The sequence below is a fragment of the Nicotiana tabacum genome, chromosome 5, assembly GCF_000715075.1.
Source record: "Nicotiana tabacum cultivar K326 chromosome 5, ASM71507v2, whole genome shotgun sequence".
In the NCBI taxonomy this organism is placed as follows: Eukaryota; Viridiplantae; Streptophyta; class Magnoliopsida; order Solanales; family Solanaceae; genus Nicotiana; species Nicotiana tabacum.
The window spans coordinates 99,772,127-99,795,846 of NC_134084.1; the positions used below are offsets into that span (position 1 = coordinate 99,772,127).

At 36.9% G+C, this 23,720-nt stretch overlaps 1 protein-coding gene and 1 non-coding gene across 2 annotated transcripts; both read left to right on the forward strand.

Annotated features, from left to right (window-relative positions):
- Positions 1-2,291: 2,291 nt before the first annotated feature.
- LOC142181342 (small nucleolar RNA R71) lies at positions 2,292-2,398 on the forward strand. Its single transcript, XR_012710009.1, has one exon. It is a non-coding gene; the product is annotated as a small nucleolar RNA R71 (small nucleolar RNA).
- A 5,318-nt stretch (positions 2,399-7,716) lies between these two features.
- Positions 7,717-8,238, forward strand: LOC142180881 (uncharacterized). Its single transcript, XM_075252983.1, has one exon. It carries the CDS (start codon positions 7,717-7,719, stop codon positions 8,236-8,238), a length of 522 nt encoding a protein of 173 aa, XP_075109084.1.
- The last annotated feature ends 15,482 nt before the right edge of the window (positions 8,239-23,720 follow it).

Below are 23,720 nucleotides of genomic sequence, written 5' to 3' on the forward strand. Positions count from 1 at the left end.
ATAATCCAACCCGCCCAACTTGACTCATGTTTTAGAACCATGCTCATCTTGAATAAAAAAAAATCTTTTACCTTAAAATATGTGAGCTGACAAATATTTTATGGGTGGGAGAGGGGGGGGGAGTTGGGTTGGGGTGGGTGGATGGTGTAGAAAAACGAAAAAATATAAAACAGAAAGTACAAAAAAAAAATTGAGGGTTTTTGCGTGCGGCGGGGGGTGGGGTGGGTGGTGCAGAAAAATAAAAAATTGAAAATACAAAGAGGTTTTTGTTTGAGGAGGTTTGCGCGCGGGAGGGGGGGGAGTAGGGGGTAGGGTGGGTGGGTGGTGTAGAAAAATAAAAAATAAAACAAAAAATTAAAAATTTAAAAAAGTGAATTTTTTTAGGGGTTTTGCGGGGGGGGAGGGGGGGTAGGGTAAGGGTGGGTGGCGCAGAAAAACAAAAAATAAAAAAAAAAAAGTAAAATTTTTTTGGGGGGTTTTGGGGGGTAGGGGTAGGGTGGGTGGTGTAGAAAAACAAAAGAACAGAAAATTAAAAACACAAAAAATAAAATAAAATTGGGGCAACTAAGTAAATTTCTAGATAAGTTGGGTTGAGATCCTTTGTTTTGGGTGAGTTTCATGGGTTGTATTTGAGCTGTTAAATGGGTCAGAATGAGCTATAAAAAATAATGGGTTAACTTAGGCTCAACTTAAATTAACCCATGAGCTAAAATATTTGTAGCCCAACCCATTAATCTCTGAATTAATTGGGCGGGTTAGATGAGTTTGGGCTCAAATTGCCGCCCCAAATCCCAGCAATAAATGATCATTGGTAAAGATATTCCACAGCCCCGTTTATTGCATTTTCACACAAAAGTATATGATATTTCTTTTTGTAGATAGGCTATATATACGTGTAGGGGTCCTCCACAAGTCAAAGCTAAGAATACACTTACCAGCAGTTTGCCAAACAACTTTATGTACTGTAAAATAAGTAGGTTTATCATATGTCCTCTTCATGAAAATCAACTAATGCATGAATCATGACTAAGATTTGTGAGCCACAAATATTTATAACTTGTTTTGTCATCTATATAATATGTACATATATATATATATAGTAGTTCCGTTAGATTTCTCTTGATTTCATCCTTGTCACATCGTTTGGTTTTTCTTTTTGGTTTAAAAGATAAACATAGATTAGATTAAAGATTGCGTACAGACACTGGATGCCCGTAGTGCATCCTCATACATACCGATGCACCAGCAGTGGGTGCTAAAGTATTATACCTAACTATATTACTACCACACTTATGATTGTCACTATTACCATACGTATGTACAATATCATAATTATCAGAGTGAGGCCTATTGTCATTCAAAACAATTTCCTGCACTGCACTCTTCTCTTGCTCAAAAACTGCACATACAAAATCTGGGCTGCCCTAAAAAATATGCATCATCGGTTGAATGCCAAAATTGCAGCTTTTCTTCGCTAGTTTCGTTTGGGTTTCTTGATACTTCCAAAAAGTAAAAAAAGGATTAAATGCCTTTGTTATGGAGTATTCTATTACGTAAATGCAAATGATACGTAATAATTAATTAAAATTTAATAATTAAAATTTAATCTTTGCATTAGCCCAATAACCTGCTGCATCATTGCCTCAAGTCTAGCAAACCCATCTTCCTACCTTCCACCATGCTGCTGAGGAGGAGGGTGATACCCTTGTTGCTGATTCTGATTATTATATCCTTGTGGCCTTGGGTAAGGTGCCATATTGTTAGGGGGTCTTATACCTCCCATGTTTCCATTGTTGAACTGTGGATGGACTGGCCTGTATTGCTGATTTTGCTGGCCCCAATTCTGACCACCCTGTCTCTGGCCTCCATAATTAGACACATAATTCATGTCTTCAGGGTAGTGGTGATGATCATGTTCTGCATTCCATTGATTACCGATTGGCTGACTAATGCAAGATGCGCACAAGCCCCCATTGGTAGTATCTACGATGTGTACCTGCTGCTTCTGCCCTGACTCTTCCACATTTTTGGTGAGTATACTCATCTGTGTCAATAAGGTGGTCATATTTTCAGCCATAGAGTTGGATGGATCTAAGGGCACTGAGTGAACCACTGGAGTGATAGGTGCATTCCTGGTTGTCCATCCCGAATTTTGTGCCATCTTGTCAAGCAGACTCTGGTTTTCTCTCCATGTTTTGCTCAAAAATGCTCCACCAGCTGAAGCATCAACAATGTTCTTCACGCTATCTGACAATCCCATGTAAAACCGCTGCCCCAACATCAGATCTGGAATACCATGGTGCGGGCATATAACCAGCATCCCTTTAAAGCGCTCCCATGTTTCATGCAGTGTCTCCATTGGTCTCTGTTTAAAACTCAAAATTTCATCAATTTGTTGAGCAGTCTTATTGGGTGGGTGGAACTTGTTATGGAATTGCCTGACTAACTCATCCCAAGTTATTATAGAATTTATAGGAAGTGAGTTTAGCCAAGTCTGGGCAGCTCCTGTCACTAAGAATGGAAACAATAACAACTTGATTGCTTCAGGAGTTACGTTGGGCTGCCTTTGGGTTTTGCAGATAGAGAGGAAGTTCTTCAAGTGCTGCTGAGGATCTTCGACTTGCGACCCCGAAAATAGTCTCTTGTTCTGCAACAAGTGCAACATGTTATTCGTAATTTGGATTGACTCAGCCTGTATCTGCGGAACTACAATGGTTGTGGACAGATTTTCAGCTGTGGGTTGTGCCCAGTCATAGAGAGCAGCCTCTGGCACTATTGGTACCGCTGGGTTTTCCTCGTGATCCCCCATGACTGTTTCGAATTGTGCAGTTGTTGGTTGTTGTTTGTTTTTCCGATTAGCCCGATTCAAGGCCTTGAAAACTTTCTCGAGGTCTGATAATGCTTCAAATACTTCACCAGATCTCGATGAGTTTCTAGGCATGCACTTCTTTAAATTGTAATTGATAACACCGTTAATTCCCCGACAACGGCGCCAAAATTTGATCACGCCCAACTATGTCTTATAAAAGGACAATGCGGACGTTGCAAATATAACCTGAGTATTTATGCCTAGAGTCGAATCCACAGAGAATTAACCTATCAATTACTTTCGTTGGACTTACTAAATTCTTTAGAATCAACTTCCCCAAACGTTGTGAATAACAGTTGATGGTATATTTAATAACTAAGATTGAAAGTCAATAAACAGTTGTAAACTAAATATGCTTAAGTTGTGAACAATAATGAGAAGGTTCTAAGGTATTGATTTCCCCTATTGATGGAATCCCTTCTGTTTATGTTTCATATAGATTTACCAACACATCTCTATCAATCATGAACACTCTTTTTACCATGAATCTCTCTCGAGTAATCACGATAATTTACTAGACGCACTCTCCCGAGATACGCTAGCTGGCTTTGTTTATTACAGTTCACTTTAGATTGCACCCAAGACTTCGTTATCCCTAATCCCGCCTTTAAACCCGCAGTTATAGATCCCTCTTATACTTTGGGAGTGATGTTGTTCAACAATCACCTAAATATGCACTCTCTCCCGAGTTATGCACACTAATTAGGCACAGCTAATTGAGGATCCTGTCAATTAACTGCAACAAACACGTAGTTGAACAAATAGAGATTAATCTGGCAAACTATATTAACATAATCAAGAAGTTCATCCTTCAATAGGTTCCATCAAAACCCTAGACAAAGGATTTAGCTACTCATGACAATGGGTAAATAAACTATGAAAATATTCATGATCAAAATTGCCAGAAAAATAAAGACAAGAAGAAAATATGATATTTTGGGTGATCTCTCACACTTGTTTTTCTTGCCAAAGTACTCTCTAAAACATTTCATGCCTCCCTTGGGCGAGTTCTATTGTTTAATATAGGGTTTTGGGCTAAAAATTCCGTGTTTTGCACTTCAGTCCCTCAATTTTCCGCTTCCTATCGCGGTCCTACCGCGGTTACGCCAGGACCGCGTCCAACTAGCCTCTCAGAATCCGCAATAGCCTTCTGCCGCGGTCCGACCGCGGTTACGCCGGGACCGCGGCAGTCCATCTTCAGTTCTGGTTTTGCTGCTTTCGCGTGGTGCACTTAGCGGATATTGTAAGATTGACCTCTTTTTCTCCGTAATTGATCCCAAAAGTACTTCATAGACTGCTTTTATTGTATATAGCGTGCAAAGCATGAAAAACACTAATCATAGCATTTTGTTATCGTTTTTTACCATAAAAACTATACAAGAAGGTGGTTCTTTAGGGCCTAATTATAGTCCAATTCACCTATTATCATACATATATATATATATAGTAGTTCCGTTAGATTTCTCTTGATTTCACTCCTTGTCACATCGTTTGGGTTTCTTGATACTTCCAAAAAGTACAAAAAGGATTAAATGCCTTTGTTATGGAGTATTCTATTACGTAAATGCAAATGATACGTAATAATTAATTAAAATTTAATATTGTCAACTTCTTTTCTAGTGTCAAATTAGTATTTCTGATACGTTATATATAATTAATTACGTAGATTTTACAGAAACTCTGTTTGAGCATAAATGGTTAAGAGTTGCTGGCATACTCACCAAAAAACTTTAAATTTAGAAGAGCATATATAGATATTTACCAAGTGTCCATTGATGTCCCTGGACTGAACAGTTATTATCCATTACTCTCTTACCATAATAAACTCACTTGCAGTAGCAGTAGCAAACTAGGGCGGAGGTAGTGTTTGAGTGTCGGGTTTATCTGAACCCAATACTTTTGAAGTGGAGTATAAATTTATATATTATAATTCATTAAAATTGAAATAAATAATAGATATGAACACTTTTAAAACATAATGGATTGAATAGGAAAAATATTAAAGGTTGAACTTACAACGTTTAATTAAATTCTGGATCTGCCTATAGTAAGAGTAACAATGCATTTTACTTACCAATAACGATGTCATCTCATTCTTTTTTTTTGTTTTGTTTCTCACCGGTATTCGATACTCGCATTAGAGTCAGATTATATCCGGATTCGAGCCAAACATTCAGGGGTAGGGCTGCCTGCCAAGATTTTTCATCTCATTCACCCACTGGAATTTGCATTATAAGGCTCTCAACGACTGTACTTACCCATTATTAAAGTAGTACACCAGGTAGGAATGGGTAGGGGACGACCTCAATGGCTCAATTCCTCATGCCTTAGAGTCATCTGTATTTTTGCATGCATACCACATGTGGTTTTCTTACGTTACGCTAATTAATATTTTGTCTCACTCTTGGTTGAAATATATATATATATATATATATATATATATATATATATAGGAATACTACTATATTATTCCCTCCGGTCCAATTTAATTATTTTATTGTTTTCACACATATTAAAAAATTCACCTTTTAATATTAATTAACAATAAAATTAACTATTTCCTCCACAATAAGTGATCAATTTGCTTTGGACATATCCATTAAGAAAATACTAAATTTTAGACAAAAATAATTAGTGTGACTAAACTATCCTTTATTAAATGTTGCAGGATAGTTATAGTAGCACTTATTTCTATTCTCAAATGTGAGGAGTAATGACTTTTTAGGGATACGTACATAAGGGTAATTTTGGAATAACAAATTGAATTTTTTCTTGACTATATAAATGGACACTTATTTTGGACCAAAATAAAAAAGCAAATTGGTCACTTGTTGTGGACCTGAGGGAGTATATTAATCTTAATTTGTTCATTGAATATACTCTTTACTCCAAGAGCAACTTTGAAAAAAATGAGTTAATTCTTCTTGATATCTAAAAAAATCAAATATTGTGAACCACAAAAAAAAGCCACAAAATCAATTAAAGTGGATCGGAGGGAGAACTATTCTTTTATTGTTATTATTACATGTATATTTAATAAAAAAAAGTTTTTTATTATTATTATTATTATTATTTGCTGGAAAAAAGGAGTTAACTATAGTAATTCGTTTCACATAGAATATAGGTATAGCCTAACCACACTTGAGATTTTTTGTTTGTTTCTCCTTCTATGTTCGGTATCCTTTTAATTTAGGACTCTTTTTCCGACCGATTTTTTTTTTACTTTGGACGATATTTTTATTACGACAAAGATTTCTACTATCTTATAAGAGGGAATTAGACGATATATCTGTTTGGCATCTAAGGGTACTTCTGACATTTTATAGGTTTAGCATGCTTAAGAGAGCTGTTCTCACTGCCTTAATATTTGGACCTTATCAACTGCCGAAAAGGAATCGCCACTTTTTGTTTTGAGGGCCCATGTTCATTTATTATGTGGAGTCACTGAGTTTAAAATTGTACACCTACTGCACATGATGTCATATTAGTGGCATATTGCTTTTCAATGTTTGTCCAACACCCCCTTTTTTTTTTAATTTAATCTTGAATTTAAAACTCAACAATTATGTATAATTATTTCAAAAAAAAAAAAAAATGGTACACAAAAATTTGTGATCTAATCGTTGTGTCTGAATTATCATTAATCGTCAAAATTAACAAGTAGGTTAAACTTATACTTACAAGTCAAAATGATTTTATTAGTATGACAATTTCTACGTAACTCAAATAAGAATTATTTTTGTTTTATAAAATTTGAAAAAGGATTAAAATACAAATAACAACTATTTTTTTTGAAATAATTAAAATTATTTATTAGTAAAGGCATAATTACGAGAGTGAAAATAAAAATACTGACAGAAAGAGATATATGCATACATTTATTTAGCTTTTAAAATCGGAGCCAAGTTGGAGTATGCTCATCCACCTTTTTAATTTCGTCTCCGAAAAAAATATTTATCTGTCATGTAAATATATGTCGGCCGCAAACTTGTTTGATTAGGAAATTCGCTAACAACTGAGACGAAGATTTTATGGCATAAGTTATATGCAATTGAATGTAAGTTAATTATTGATACTTAGGAGAATATGTTGTAGGCATTCTGTAAGATAGTTTGTTATTGGCAAGTTGAAAGTGGGATTTTTCCCACATCGGAAGAAAGAAGTTTCGTGTCTGTTATGTGAAACACCTTCGAGACCGACCTTACTTGTACCGTGTCTGTTAGCCTCGGAACTGATCAATTTTGAAATTGACTCAACAGGCATGAGATTGTCTCAACAGGCACGAGACTGACTCAACAGGCACGAGATTGTCTCAACAGGCACGAGACTGACTCAACAGGCACGAGATTGACTCAACAGGCACGAGATCCTAGAGTTAATTATTTTTTAACATAAAAATCAAATTTATTTGAATTTTAAATTCAAAATTCGAATAAATAGTCGTGTCTGTTTGTGAAACAAGACATCTTTTCTGAAAGGGTCTGATGGTTGCCTATAAATACACAAGAATTCCAACGAAGTGAAAATAGAAAATCACAAGTGTTATTGCAGGCTTTGTTGTATCCTGAAGAGAATCGTTTTGTATTTTCCCTAAATTAGTATACAGGCGATAACTCTTTAAGGACAGTCGATTTTCACGCCTCAAAGCCAATTTTGATTATTATTTTCTAACAATCTTAAAGAGTTATTCTGCTATGGAGAAATTGATGCCTGTTGTTGAGAATCCGAAGGAGTTCATCAAACTTGATCGCTTTGATGGAACGAACTTTACCCGTTGGAGAGACAAGATGATATTCTTGTTGTCCGCTCTCAATATCTACTATGTTCTTGATTCTACCTTGCCTCTGATGGCTGAGCCCACAGCAGAAGATTCTGACGTAGTCAAGGAAGAAAGGAAGAAACGAGAACATGATGAATTGTTGTGTCGCGGCCATATTCTGAATACTTTGACAGATCGAATCTATGATCTTTACTGCAATCTGAAGTCGCCAAGAGAGATTTGGACTGCTCTACAAACTGCATACCAGAATGAAAAACGAGGTATTGACAAATTCCTGGCTCTACAGTACTCTGAATTTAAAATATTTGATACTAGGCCTATAATGGATCAGATTCATGAACTGCAAATCTTAGTATCAAAACTAAGTGATCTTGAAGTTAAAATTCCTGATGCACTTCAAATAGGTGCTATTCTTTCGAAATTGCCTTCCTCTTGGAATGACTATAGAAAGAAAATCCTACATTCTATGGATAAAATGACTGTGGAACAATTTCGTACTCACATTCAAATTGAAAGTGAGACTCGTGCTCGTGATGCTATTAGTCAGCCTTCGAGTTCCGCAGTCAATTTTGTCAGTCAGAATGATTGAGGAAGTGGAAACAAACATCTGAAAGTTTCCAAAAAGTCTTCTTTTAAAAAGAGAAAGAACTTTAGTTGTCATCATTGTGGAAAGAAAGGCCATATGATTCGGGACTGCAGATATAGAAAGGCAGGAATAAATTTCAATGCAGGCAAAACCGAAAAGTCTAGAAAGATTAAAAAATCTGGAAATTCTGAAAAGGCAAACGTAGTGGAAAATTCTGCCCAAGGACTGGTTGCCATGGTTTCCGCAATGCAAATTGGTATGGTCACAGAGTTGAATGTGGCTACCGCTGCTACAAATACTCAAGACTGGTGGCTAGATTCGGGTGCTACTATTCATGTCTGTTATGACAAGAAGATGTTCAAGACATATGCAGAAGTGCAGGATTCTGAACAAGTCTTGATGGGAAACCATGTTGCGGCAGATGTTGCTGGAAAAGGAAGTATTGAGATTAACTTCACATCTGGCCAGAAGTTGACATTACTGAATGTGTATCATGTTCCTGATATGAAGAAAAACTTAATGTCCGCTGCTTTGCTGTCAAAGAAAGGCTTCAAGATAGTTATTGAGTCTGATCATGTAATAGTGTCTAAGAATGGTGTTTTTGTTGGAAAAGGCTATAACTGTAACGGCATGTTCAAATTGAGTATTAATGAAATAAATTATGTTTCTGCTTACATCGTTGAGTCTGATTCTTGTTTATGGCATGCTAGACTAGGACATTTAAATTTTGGCTCCTTGAATTATATGTCCAAAAATGGTTATATCTCATGTAAAACTCAACATATAAAATGTGAAATTTGCATACAAGCAAAGATGACAAAGAAACCATTTCGTAAAGTTGAAAGATCCACAGAACTATTAGATTTAATATATTCAGACTTGTGTGAATTAAATGGAGAATTAACTAGAGGAGGCAAAAGATATTTTATTACTTTTATAGACGACTTCTCTAGATTTACATATGTTTACCTACTTAGAACTAAGGACGAAGCTTTTCAAAAGTTTAAAGAATACAAGTCTGTTGTGGAAAATCAAAGGAGTAGGAAAATTAAAATTATTCGAAGTGATAGAGGCGAAGAATATTTTCCTAACGAATTTAATAAGTTCTGTGAAGAGCATGGCCTAATACATCAAATGAGTGCCCCTTATACTCCTCAACAAAATGGGTTAGCAGAAAGAAAAAATAGAACTTTGGTGGATATGGTTAATGCTATGTTACTTAATGCACATTTGCCACATAATTTATGGGGTGAAGCACTACTAACTGCATGTTATATTTTAAATAGAGTGCCTTCAAAGAGTATGCATATTTCGCCTTATGAGCTTTGGAATGGTAGAAAACCAAATTTAAATTATTTTAAAGTGTGGGGGTGTATATCCTATTATAGAGTACCTGACCATCAAAGAACAAAATTGGGTCCTAGAGGAATTAAAAGTGTTTTTGTAGGATATGCACAACACTCCAAAGCTTATAGACTGCTAGATCTAGAATCTAATGTCATTATAGAATCTATACATGTTGAATTTATTGAAAATAGATTTATAAATGACAATGTTGATGAAATGACTGAAATAAATGGAAAACGTATCGATGCTAATAAATTGTCGCTTTCTAAAATTATTAAAACTAAGGAAAGAAGTGATGATATGCAGATAGAACTAAGGAAAAGCCAAAGAATAAGAAAAGAAAAACATCTTGGTTCTGATTTTATTTCTTCACAATCTATAGTATTTCTTGTTGAAGGAGATAGGACAAACGTTTGTAATCAAATTCCTATTGTATTAAATGTTGAAGAAGACCCAAAGACGTTTCAAGAAGCAATGTCTTCTAGAGACGCTGCCTTTTGGAAAGAGGCCATTAATGATGAAATGGACTCAATTATATCCAACAACACTTGGGTTTTGGTTGATCTTCCTCTTGGATCAAAACCTATAGGTTGTAAGTGGGTCTTTAGGAGAAAGTACAATACAGATGGTTCTGTCCAAACCTTCAAAGCAAGATTAGTTGCAAAAGGTTTCACTCAAAAGGAAGGCATAGACTATTTTGATACATATGCTCCTGTTGCAAGAATAACATCCATTAGAGTCCTTTTATCCTTGGCCTCTATCTATGATCTTTACGTACATCAAATGGATGTTAAAACAGCCTTTTTAAATGGGAACCTTAGTGAAGAAATATATATGCAACAACCTGAAGGTTTTGTTCTTCCAGGAAACGAGAAGAAAGTTTGTAAATTGATAAAGTCTCCTTATGGTCTTAAACAAACGCCTAAACAGTGGCATGAAAGATTTGATAGTGTAATACTATCAACCGGATTCGTACATAATAATGCAGACAAGTGCATTTACTCTAAATTTACAAAAGAATATGGAGTAATAATTTGTTTATATGTCGATGGCATGCTGATTTTTGGTACGAATCTACAAGGAATTACCGAGACCAAGAAGTATCTAACCTTAGTTTTTAAAATGAAGGATTTAAATGAAGTTGATACTATTTTGGGAATCAAGGTCAAAAGAGATAACAAGCAAGTGATTTTGTCACAAGTACATTATATAGATAAAATCCTTACTAAATTTAGTCATTGAGGAATAAAGGGGTATAATACTCCTTATGATTCTAGTGTTAAGCTAACTGCAACTACTGGAAGAGCAGTAGCACAGTTGGAGTATGCAAGTGTGATAGGTAGTATGATGTATGCAATGCATTGCACTAGACCCGACATTGCATTTGCTGTTTGTAAACTTTCAAGGTTTACCAGTAATCCAGGTAATGATCATTGGAAAGCAATAAGTAGAGTACTTGGATATTTAAAATATACAAAGCACTTAGGCATTTGCTATAATGGTTTTCCTAATGTATTAGAGGGATATTCTGATGCAAGTTGGATTACAAGTGTTAATGATAATAAATCCACATCAGGATGGATATTTACTCTAGGCGGTGGAGCCATTAGTTGGGCATCCAAGAAACAAACATGTATTTCCCATTCTACTATGGAATCTGAATTTATTGCATTAGCAGCTGCTGGAAAAGAAGCAAAATGGCTGAGGAATATGTTACTTGATATAAAGTTGTGGCCACAACTTATGCCAGCCATTTCCATATTCTGTGATAGTGAGACTACAATATGTGTTGCTCACAATAAAATATATAATGGAAAATCGAGACATATAAGCTTGAGACATGCTTATATAAGAGAATTAATTACAAATGGAGCTATAGCTATAATATATGTGAAATCAAATAAGAATTTGGCTGATCCACTTACGAAGCCATTAGGTAGAGATGTAGTACAACAAACTTGTGGAGGGATGGGGCTGAGACCCTTAAATTAAATACAAGAAATAGGAACCCCACTTTGAGTTAGTATACACTCTAACAATATAAGTTCAATGGGTAATAACAAGTTACTTGTATTGTTTAAGCACTGATCTCCTCTTTAGGAGCCCTAATTCTATTGTACTACTTACTGTTATATGAGGAGTTAAGGAGTTGTTAAATGCTTGTTATAACAGGGGCATAAAGACAAACTCCAAAGTGCATACTGTTACATGAAGAGGTTGATTAATCTTAATGGAATTATTAATGTCTGGAGCAACAGGGACATAGTAACTAATTCCACCTATATGAATATTGAAGTGGTGTCGCTTCTAGCAAGATTTAAAGGGTTGATCTTGTAAATATTCATGAATTCAGGATGAGCACATGGCCGTAAACGTGCTAAAGCGAATACTGGATTTTCTAAGCTACTAGATAACACTGTGTGTGTGGTACTTTCGGTTTTGGCACAAGTGTTTAACCAAAAATCTGAGTTCTTTGGTCAAAGTTAAAAAGAAATTCGGGTTACTGATAATCAAGAGACAAAATAAAATACTTTTGAGAATGATGGTAAAACAACAAATAGTTGTGTATTTCAATGAATTCTCAATAGTATTCCGTGTCCTTACAAATGATGATACTTCTTCCTTTTATAGATAATTCTAGGTAAAGGAATGAAGCCTCAGCTTTAATGATATAATCATGAGTAATAAATGACATTAAATAAGCCGTTATACAATCATTCCTATTAAATACCATTTTTTTTAACGTATCAAGTATTTAATAATGAATTTGGACTCCTTTCTGTCATCAGATCCTTGTCTTTAATGCCTTCTAATCCGTTGGCTGTAAATAATTTAAATTGGTACGAGACTCGTATCTATACGTCGTCTCGTGCCTATTTAAATTCTTCTTCCCGTGGCTGTCTCTATCCGTGCCTCTTAGTCAATTGTTGCGCTTTGACCATTTAACTAAACCACGTGTCATGCCACATCATCTTTAATATAACCTCAGTTTTTTCCCAATACAGATAGTCCCCCCACTTTCCATTTATTTATCAATTAAATAATTGGGAAGTGGATCTTCATGAAAAAGGAATTTTTGCCACAATTAATGCTTATGACAGTATTGACGCCTCAGTAGTCTTTTCCATTTAATGTTCTGCCCATGTGTCATTTTGTGATTGATTCTGCTACCCTTTTTCGATACTTCTTCATTCTCACTATTCACGAAGTGATAGCTGCCTTTATAGGTTTTCCATCATTACACTTCTAAGGTTGACGGTTCCCATTTTATACATAACTTTTTCTTCCTTTGTCTTCTTCACAAATCTTCAGCAAACACTTTCTTCTTTATTTTTACTCTTTCGACTCATCCTTCCTAACAATGTCTTCTTCAAACCCTAACCGTAAAAAAGTTCCAATTCTAGACCAATTCCCCAACGCCCCTGTTAGACACAGAAGGGCGGAGGAGGTAGGCTTCGAACAGAGTTAGAATCTACTCGAGGCGGCTCCTCTGGTTCTTCTTCAAGGAGTTCTATCCCAAAGGCCCCCTCTTCTAAAAGTAGAGAAATTCTTGATTCTTCTCAAGAACCCTCAGTTGATGAGATAGTTCCCAGCGATTTGTCTTTTGAAAGTGACAAAACGTCTCTTCAAAAACAAATTACAAATTTAGAAAAAGCCGATACTTACCCTACAATAGTAACCGAGCTTACAATCCCCACCATAAGAAAAGATTGTAACTGGAAGGATAGTCTCCGAATGTCAATTCCTTCCCCAAATCAAAGAATTTCCTCCTTTAGAAGTGGGTATTCTTCTGTTTATACTTACCCTTTCACTTTAGGTTTTAATCCTCCGATTGACCCAGTTATTCTTGATTTTGTCATTTCTTTACAATTTGTTTGGCCCAAATCGGTCCACTAGTGTGGAGAACAGTGGCTTGTTTGAGATATTTATCCTCCAAAGCCAATGTCAATTTCACCTTTTCTCACCTCATTCATCTGTACCATCTTAACTTAATACGCCATGGGGTTTTTACCTTAACTGCAAGGAGCAAAAAGTTTTGGTAAATCCTGAAGATGACAAAGATCGTGGATGGTATATCCGTTACGTTGCTGTTCGTATGGTGGACTTGATTGGCGAAACAAATATTCCCTTCCCTGAGAAGTGGAATTTTGAACGTAGGTTTCCTTTTATTTACCGTACCTACTTTTGAGAATTTCAAAAGAAATTTTGTTTTTAACCTCGTCTCTTCTTGGTTTTTTGTAGCAACCATGGGAGATGTGGAACCTATTCCCAACTTTCGTGGTTGGGTAGACTCACTTTTGAAGATTGCTTCTAGGGAGCAAAGAACTTGGAAATCAATTTCATCCTTACATGGTTGGAAGGTCAAAACACATGGTATCCCCCTTTTTATATGTTTTTTTACATGTTAAGCATTTTTTCCTCAACTTTGATCATGTATATCCATCCTTTAATCAGGATTTGGCATTAGAGGAATGACGGCTGAAGTAGCTATGGCCATTCGCATGTCTGCGAATGCTGCTCTTGATTTGGATAAGGCTCGAGCCTTGATGCCAAAAAGGAAAGCTATAAAGGAAAGTTCTGAAGAAGAAGAGGAGGATACCTCCCTAATTACCAGGCTAAGGGTCAGGAGACGAATAATCATTGATGATGAAATTGAAAACACTCCTGCTCGAACCTCCACCACCGAGCCTGTTTTGATTCATTCTGACGAGGACACCGAACCAAGAGATAATAATGAGTCAATTCAGCATCTTTTTGACAGTGGTTTCGGGAGTGGCGAGCTCGGCCCTGTTTTTGATGAAGCTCCTCTTTCCTCATTTGTTCCTATTTCCTCCATTCCTCTGCCAACCGTAAGTATTTCTTTACCAGTTTTGACGACTTCCGTTCTTTTGCCAGTTTCTACCGCTCCTATGTCCGTTCCCTTGGCAGTTTCTACTGCACCTGCTTCCGCTCCTGCGTTGGTTCCTACATCTTCTCCTTCCATTCCTGTTTCTACATTTTCTCCTTCCATTCCTTCCGTTGCTCCTCTTCCCTCTATTCATCGTACAGAGACGGGTTCTAGCAGTGGAAGTATGACTATGAGAAGTGTTACTCTGGAAGTTCCTGCCAATCATAGCCTCTTGAGGAAGACTGGTAGAGCCGATGTTTGGCTCGAGCCCCTAATTGGAGATATCGAGAAGAAGAAGATGGAGAGCCATAGCTGCTTAACTCTGATGAATGACATAGTTAATTCTACTTTGAAGGTATTTTTTCTTCTTACCAACAAGTTTTTTTTAATTATCTTCAATCCCTCATTTCTATGAGTTGTCTCTGTAGGGTAACCTTATTGGTACGAAATTAATGGGAAGAATTTCCCTTCTGGAAAGAAAAGCTCGTGAGTCTGAAAAAACTGTCCACGAGACCGAAGAAATAGCCAGGGGAGCCCAACTTGAAGCAACCAATTGGAAGGAACAGTTTGAGAATGCTCAAGGGACCATAGAGGAGTTGCAAGAAAATAAAAACCTCCTGGAGCAGCAAAACCGTAGTTTGACTTCTGAATTGGCAACTGCCAAGGCTTCTTCAAGCTAATTTAAAAGAGACAAAGAGCTTTTGGAATGCTCTTTATCAGAACAATTATCCAAGGCTAGTGAAGAAATTAGGGAGCTTAAGGCACTTTTGGCTAAGAAGGAAGAGTATGCAGGAGAGTTAGTGCAAAACTTGACTCAAGCTCAGGCTGACTTACAGACCTCCTCTGACGAGATTCATTCCTTGAAGAGTTCTCATGCCTCTCTTGAAGCTTCCCTTGATTCCCATTTAACTGAGCATCAAATCTTAAAAAACGATCTTGCTATGTGGGAAAAGGAATATGGACTTCTGGAGGAGAACTTCAACATAGAGGTGAGTTGGGCTTTCCTGAAATCTCACCGTGATGCTTTGACGGAAGCTGCTCAAGAAGGTTTTGACTTGCAGTCTGAACTGGCCAAAGTCGTAGATACCATCGAGAAAAGTCAACAATCTACTGATACTCCTTCTCCTGTACTTGAAGTTCCTGGAATGGAAGAACTTTTAAATGAAGAAGTGACTACTGCAGTAATTGGAGTTACAATTCTTGCTCTCGAGGGTAAAACGTCTGATGCTCCAAACCCTTTAGTGACTAGCTAAAAATGAAATTGCTGTAAAGAATCTTTTGATGAAGTCCCCAGTTATCATAATGGGGCATTTGTAAAAAACAAATGCTTTGTTGACTAAGTTTGTACTTAGTTTTTTTAACCTGTTTCAGTACATAGTCATGACCCTATCTTTACATATTAAGAAGGGTTTGAGAGGTGACTTTGTTTATGAGTTTGAGAGATGACTCTGTTGTTCTCATGAATACTGAAGACTTCGTAATTTTTTCTCAACACTTGACTCTATTGTTCGATATTCGTATCTGCGTATCTGCATTTCTACACGTATCTATATACAGTATTGTAGTCCCCCAAGTGTTTGAGCGGTGAAGTATGAAGCCTCGAGCACTTGTTTATTTCTTTTACTTTGGCCCTTTTTCCTGAAACAGAAAGATATACGGGACCCGAAGGTGCGATTATAGATGAAGACTGCCTAACTCGTGTATATTTCCATCAGATTAATTGTAACCCTGGGCTAGGAATTTAAGAATACTCCATTTTTCCTTGCAGGTTGTGACTCATCATTTGGCACGAGTTAAGGTATTTTGCCTAGCATCTAAAATCGTTAGTAAAATATTAATAATCCAATAGAGAGATTTTAACATGGTGATACCTGACCGTAGGTTCTTTCTCAAAAGTAATATCTTTTTAAGTGGACGGCATTCCAATGTGAGGGTAAAACTTTACCATCCATTGTCTCCAACTGGTATGCTCCTTTTCCCGCAATGCCACGGACTTTGTACGGTCCTTCCCATGTTGGACTTAGCTTTCCTGAGTTAGCAGCCTTTGTAGATTGGAACACCTTTTTAAGCACGAAGTCCCCAATTTTGAAAAATCTAAGGCGTGCTTTCCTATTGTAATATCGTTCTATTACTTGCTTTTGTGCTGCCATCCTTATCAATGCAGCTTCTCTTCTCCCTTCAAGTAAATCTAGGTTAACCCGCATCTCTTCATTATTAGATTCCTCCGTTGCCTGATCGTATCGTGTGCTTGGCTCACCTATTTCAACTGGAATTAAGGCTTCCGCACCATAAACCATTGAAAATGGTGTTTCTCCAGTGTCTGTTTTGGTCGTTGTACGATAAGCCCATAATACTCCAGGTAACACCTCAGGCCAATTACCTTTTGAATCCTGTAACCTCTTCTTCAAGTTATTGATAATGACTTTGTTAGTAGATTCTGCTTGTCCATTCCCTACTGGATGATATGGCATAGACGTTATTCTTTTGATCTGCCAACTATGAAGAAATTCTGTGATTTGAGCTCCAATGAATTGTGGTCCATTGTCACACACGATCTCCTTTGGTGCTCCAAAGCGGCATATTATATTACGCCATATGAAGTCTTTAACTTCTTTCTCTCGTACCTGTTTAAATGCCCCTGCTTCTACCCATTTAGTGAAATAATCTGTAAGTACAAGTAGAAATTTCACCTGACCTTTTGCTTGTGGAAGTGGACCTACGATATCCATTCCCCATTTCATAAAGGGCCATGGGGCTATAACAGGATGTAGTAACTCAGCTGGTCTGTGCATATTATTGTCGTACCTTTGACATTTATCACATTTGGACACGAAACTGGTTGCCTCTTCTTCCATCTTAGGCCAATAATATCCTGTGCGAATTAATGTTCTTACCAGTGACCGTCCTCCTGCGTGATTCCCACAATGTCCTTCGTGTACTTCTCTCATGACATATTCTGTTTGAGAGGGTCCGAGACACCTTGCTAGTGGTCCACCGAACATCTTTCGATAAAGATTTCCTTGATATAAACAATATCGTGCAGCTTTTTGCGAAGCGCGTGAGCCTTTCCTTTGTCATTAGGCACGGTACCGTGCTGTAAAAAGGCAACAATTTCGTTTCTCCAATCCCATGTTAGATGATTAAAATTTACCTCGTTTTTATCAGATTCAAGAACGGAATGAAATAGATGTATGACTGAAGCATTTGCATTCTTTTCCACGTCTGCTGCGGATGCGAGATTTGCTAAAGCATCTGCCTCTACATTCTCATCTCTTGGGATTTGCACTACTTTCCAAGTTTGGAATTGCTTTATTAACTCCCGTACCTTTGCGAGGTATTCTTGCATTCGTGACTCTCTGGCTGTATAAGTCCCCAGCATTTGATTAACCACGAGTTAAGAATCACTCTTGATTATAATCTGTGTTATGCCGAGTTCTCGTGCCAATTCTAAACCTGCAATTATAGCCTCATACTCTGCTTCATTGTTAGTTATAGAATGACATTTTATAGCCTGTCTAATGGTCTCACCCGCAGGTGGTACGAGGACTATTCCTAGGCCTGCCCCTTTTACATTAGATGAATCGTCAGTGAATAAAACCCAAGTCCCCGGGTTCGCACCATTAAAAACTAGTAATTCTTTTTCTGCTTCTAAATGCATCCCCTGGCTAAAATCAGCCACGAAATAAGCTAGTACTTGAGACTTTATAGCAGTTCTGGGTTGATAAACAACTTCATATTCACTTAGTTCTATATCCCATTTTGCTAATCTTCCTGAAAGTTCGTGTTTATGCAAAATATTTCGAAGCGGAAAAGCAGTAACTACATTAATGGGATGACATTGAAAATAATGTCTTAATTTTCTAGATGCCATGATCAAAGCTAATGCTAATTTTTCTAACTGTGGATATCGTGTCTCAGCTTCCAATAAGGACTTACTTACATAATAAATAGGATATTGTTTACCTTGGTCCTCGCGGACTAAAACAACACTCACTGCGACTTCAGATACGACCAAATAAATGAGAAGTTTTTCCCCCACCTTTGGTTTTACCAACAACGATGGTTTTGACAAATAAGTTTTCAAACTTCTAAGGGCTTGTTGACAATCTTCATTCCATTCAAAATGATCTTGCTTTTTAAGTGCAGAGAAAAACTTAAAACACCTTTCTGAGGATTTGGAAATAAATCTCCCCAAAGCTGCAATTCTTCCCGTTAATCTTTGTACTTCTTTTTTATTAGTGAGGATATCAGGGATTTCTTCTATTGCTTTGATCTGAGAAGGATTCACTTCAATACCACGATTAGAAATAAGAAAACCCAAAAACTTACCTGATGCAACTCCAAATGCACATTTTTCTGGGTTGAGTTTCATATTAAATTTTCGCAAAATTTCAAAAGTAACAGATATATGAGAAATATGATCATGAGATTGCTGGGTTTTGACGAGCATGTCGTCTATATATACCTCCATTGTTTTCCCTAAATGTTCTTGGAACATTTTGGTGACCAACCTTTGATAGGTTGCCCCAGCATTTTTGAGACCAAAGGGCATTACTTTATAATAGTAAGTCCCCCTGTCTGTGATGAAAGAAGTTTTTTCTTCATCACCAGGATTCATTTTAATTTGATTATACCCCAAGTATGCATCTAAAAAACTTAAAAGTTCATGACCTGCGGTTGCATCAATTAGTTAGTCTATATGCGGTAAGGGAAAGGAATCTTTTGGATAGGCTTTATTTAAATCGGTATAATCCACACAAACACGCCACATACCATTTTTCTTGGGTACGACCACCGTGTTAGATAACCAAGTAGGATACTTTATCTCACGGATCGATCCGATTTTTAATAATTTTTGGACTTCATCCTGAATCACCTGGTTCTTGAAAGCACCTTGCTTTCGTTTCTTTTGCTTTATTGGTGTGAAAGAAGGGTCCTCATTGAGTTTGTGAGTCATCACATTCGGTGGTATCCCAGTCATATCAGCGTGTGACCAAGCAAAGCAATCTAAGTTAGCTTTCAAAAATTTGATTATCATACCTCGCATGTTCATGCTTAAATTGGCCCCGACATAAACCTTCCGTTCAGGCCATTGATCAAATAACATCACTGCCTCAAGCTCTTCAATTGTCGTTTTGATGCTTTCATTTTCTTCAGGTTCTTGAATTGTGTCAGGCCTTGAGTCCAAATCCGTCTTTTCTTGTTCAGTTGAAGTTTGATCTTTTTTACCTTCAACTGTTTCCTGTAATTGCTATTTTTCTTTATTTGCGGTGCTCGTACTTGTTATAGCGTTAACACTTCTAGCCATCTGCTGATCCCCACGAATTTGGCAAATTCCCTATGGTGATGGGAATTTAATAACCTGATGTAGAGTTGATGGGACAACATCCATATCGTGTATCCATGGTCTCCCCATGATCATATTGTAGGTCATTTCCATATCAACTACCTGAAATTTAGTTTCCTTCACAACACCCATAGCAAAAGTTGTTAGAAATACCTCACCTTTTGTTACTACACTTGAATTGTCGAAGCCTGACAAGGTGTGCGCCTTGGGTATCATTTTGTCTTCAGCTTGCATTTCCCGTAGTACCCTTAGTAATATAATATTTACAGAACTCCCTGGATCAATCAAAACTCGTTTTACATTAGTATCATGTACAAGTAAAGATATTACCAGTGCGTCATTTGTGGAGTTGTCACTCCTTCGGTATCTGCGTCATCGAACGAAATACTTTCATTTTCAAGGACCTGCCGCACCCGTTTCCCATGTGTAATTGTTACCTTAGAAACCTTGTTGGAGGCTGTGTAGGTTATACCGTGAATATCTTCTCCCCCGCTTATGACATTCACTGTCCTCTTGGGTGAAGGAGGTTGTGGTGGCTCTTGCCTGTTTTTCATATAAGCTTGTTTTCCTTTCTCACTAAATAACTCAGTGAGGTACCCTTGCTTCAATAAATGATCCAATTCACTCTGCAGAAATCTACATTCTGAAGTTTTGTGCCCGTGATCGTTGTGAAATTCGCACCAATGATCCGGATTGCGTCTACTTGGATTTGACCGCATCTCTTTTGGCCACCGTACCTTATATCCCATGCTTCTTAAAACAGCTACGAGCTCGGAGGTAGAGACATTAAAATTATATCCGCCGAATCGTGCCTTTAAACTCCTGTCATCATCTTGTGATTCTTGTCTGTTCCGATCATTCTTGAACTTTGAAGAAAAGCCAGAATCCCGGTTCCTCGATTTTTGATCATATTGCTGGCTATCTTGTTTCGACCGTGGGTCTTTTCCTGCAGGTCCCATATATGGATCGTACCTGTTTTTACCTGATCTTTTTTCGGTTTCTGACCTTCGGGTACCGCCCCTTTCTTCATGATGAAGCTTAGGTACATTATCTTCTTCAATTCGCAGCTTCGTGCTATACCTGTTGTAAATATCATTCCATGTGGTTGCAGGAAATTCTCGAAGGCTTTCTTTGAGTCGTCTCGTGGCTTCAGAACTTTTGTCATTTAAATTACTTGCAAAGGCTATAGCAGCCCAATTGTCAGGCACACGAGGTAGAGTCATTCTTTCACGCTGGAATCTATCAACAAAGTTTCTAAGCAGCTCCGAATCCCCTTGTTTGATTTTGAAAATATCTTCCATTCTTTTCTCAACCTTTTGTGCTCCCGAATGTGCTTTAATAAAAGAATCTGCAAGCTCAGCAAAAGAATTAATAGAATTTTCAGATAAAAGAGAATACCAGGTTAATGCACCATTGGTGAGTGTTTCTCCAAATTTATTGACCAATACTGATTCAATTTCTTGTTTGTCAAGTCGTTGCCTTTTACGCCTGTTGTAAATGTAGTCACGTGGTCACGTGGGTCTGTAGTACCATTATATTTCGGGATGTCAGGCATTTTGAACTTTTTCGGAATTGGAAGGGGAGCAGCACTAGGCTTCCATGGTTGTTGTGAGTATTTGTCCATGTCTACTCCTTTTATTACAGGCGGAACTCCAGGGATTTGTTCAATACGCTCATTTTGTTCCTTAAGCTGTTTCTGCAAGGTTAGTACTAAATTTTGCAAATATGAATTATTTAAATTACCTGGTCCCCCTTCCTGTGGTTCACTGGGGGTTGCTCCGTTTCCAGAATTATCAAGACCAGAACGGGGATTCTCCAATGTATTATTATTAGGAGTTGGTGTGGGTGGCGCAGCAGGCAATCGACTAACAAGTGCCTGAAGAGCTTTGCCGACCTGTGCATCAATTAGCTTTTGTAAAGCTTCAGTTGTAACTCCTTCAAAATGTTCAGATTGCTCTTGTTGATCAGCACGGGATTCAGTAACAGGAGTGCCTTCACGAGATTGACGTGGTGAATTTAGAGGAGAGGGAACCACGTCATCTTGATTTTGATGTATTTGATTCTCATGGTTTCCCAATGTGTTATTACTATTGTTGTCGGCGTTGTTGTTTGACATGGTGACGACAATAGATAAGATATAGCTTAAAAGGAAAGATTATTAGATTTCCGGTAACGGAACCAATTTGTTTAACAAAAAATCTGAGTTCTTTGGTCAAAATTTAAAAGAAATTCGGGTTACTGATAATCAAGAGACAAAATAAAATACTTTTGAGAATGATGGTAAAACAGCAAATAGTTATGTATTTCAATGAATTCTCAATAGTATTCTGTGTCCTTACAAATGATGATACTTCTTCCTTTTATAGATAATTCTAGGTAAAGGAATGAAGCCTCAGCTTTAATGATATAATCATGAGTAATAAATGACATTAAATAAGCCGTTATACAATCATTCCTATTAAATACCAATTTTTTAACGTATCAAGTATTTAATAATGAATTTGGACTCCTTTCTGTCATCAAATCCTTGTCTTTAATGCCTTCTAATCCGTTGGCTGTAAATAATTTAAATTGGTACGAGACTCGTATCTATACGTCGTCTCATGCCTATTTAAATTCTTCTTCCCGTGACTGTCTCCATCCGTGCCTCTTAGTCAATTGTTGCGCTTTGACCATTTAACTAAACCACGTGTCATGCCACATCATCTTTAATATAAACTCAGTTTTTTCCCAATACAACAAGGAGTTGTGGTTCAAATCTTAAGATACCATTAACTTCGTCAAAACTTTAATATACTTACACTAAAGGAAAGTTCAAATCTGTAAAATATACTTTCAATTATTCACAAGTGTTATGAAGCGAAATAACAAACTAGTGGGGGATTGTAAGATAGTTTGTTATTGGCAAGTTGAAAGTGGGATTCTTCCCACATCGGAAGAAAGAAGTTCTGTGCCTGTTATGTGAAACACCTTCGAGACCGACCTTACTCGTACCGTGCCTGTTAGCCTCGGAACTGATCAATTTTCTAATTGACTCAACAGGCACGAGATTGTCTCAACAGGCACGAGACTGACTCGACAGGCACGAGATTGTCTCAACAGGCACGAGATTGACTCAACAGGCACGAGATCCTAGAGTTAATTATTTTTAACAGAAAAATCAAATTTATTTGAATTTTAAATTCAAAATTCGAATAAATAGTCGTGTCTGTTTGTGAAACAAGACATCTTTTCTGAAAGGGTCTGATGGTTGCCTATAAATACACAAGAATTCCAACGAAGTGAAAATAGAAAATCACAAGTGTTATTGCAGACTTTGTTGTATCCTGAGGAGAATCGTTTTGTATTTTCCCTAAATTAGTATACATGCGATAACTCTTTAAGGACAGTCGATTTTCACGCCTCAAAGCCAATTTTGATTATTATTTTCTAACACATTCCAGTGAGATTAATATGTGAAAAAATTTGTTGTAGATATTCCACTGAATCATTAATCCGTGGAAACCTTTTGGTCCTTGCAATATCTTCTATTGTTCTTGCACATGCCACATTTAATTAAATAATCATGCAAGGCATTGTTTAATAGAGTATTTTCAACTAAAATAAGGTTTTGATCAAATATATCTTTATATTTCTTTAACCCAAACTTTTCACTTTGTTCTTATAATATTTCATTTAAAACAAAAAAGAAATACATTGAAATACATGGGGGGAAAATGAACACAAACCAATATAATAATGAAGAATAGTTCAACAAATGATTGTGTTATAGGAGGAAGCAGCAGTATTGTGGCTTTCACAAAGTTAAAAGGTCAAGACGTCGATATATCCCAAATTTGAAAATGAAATACAACTCTTAGTGTCTTACCAAAAAGTTTCACCAATAACAATTAGTATTTAATA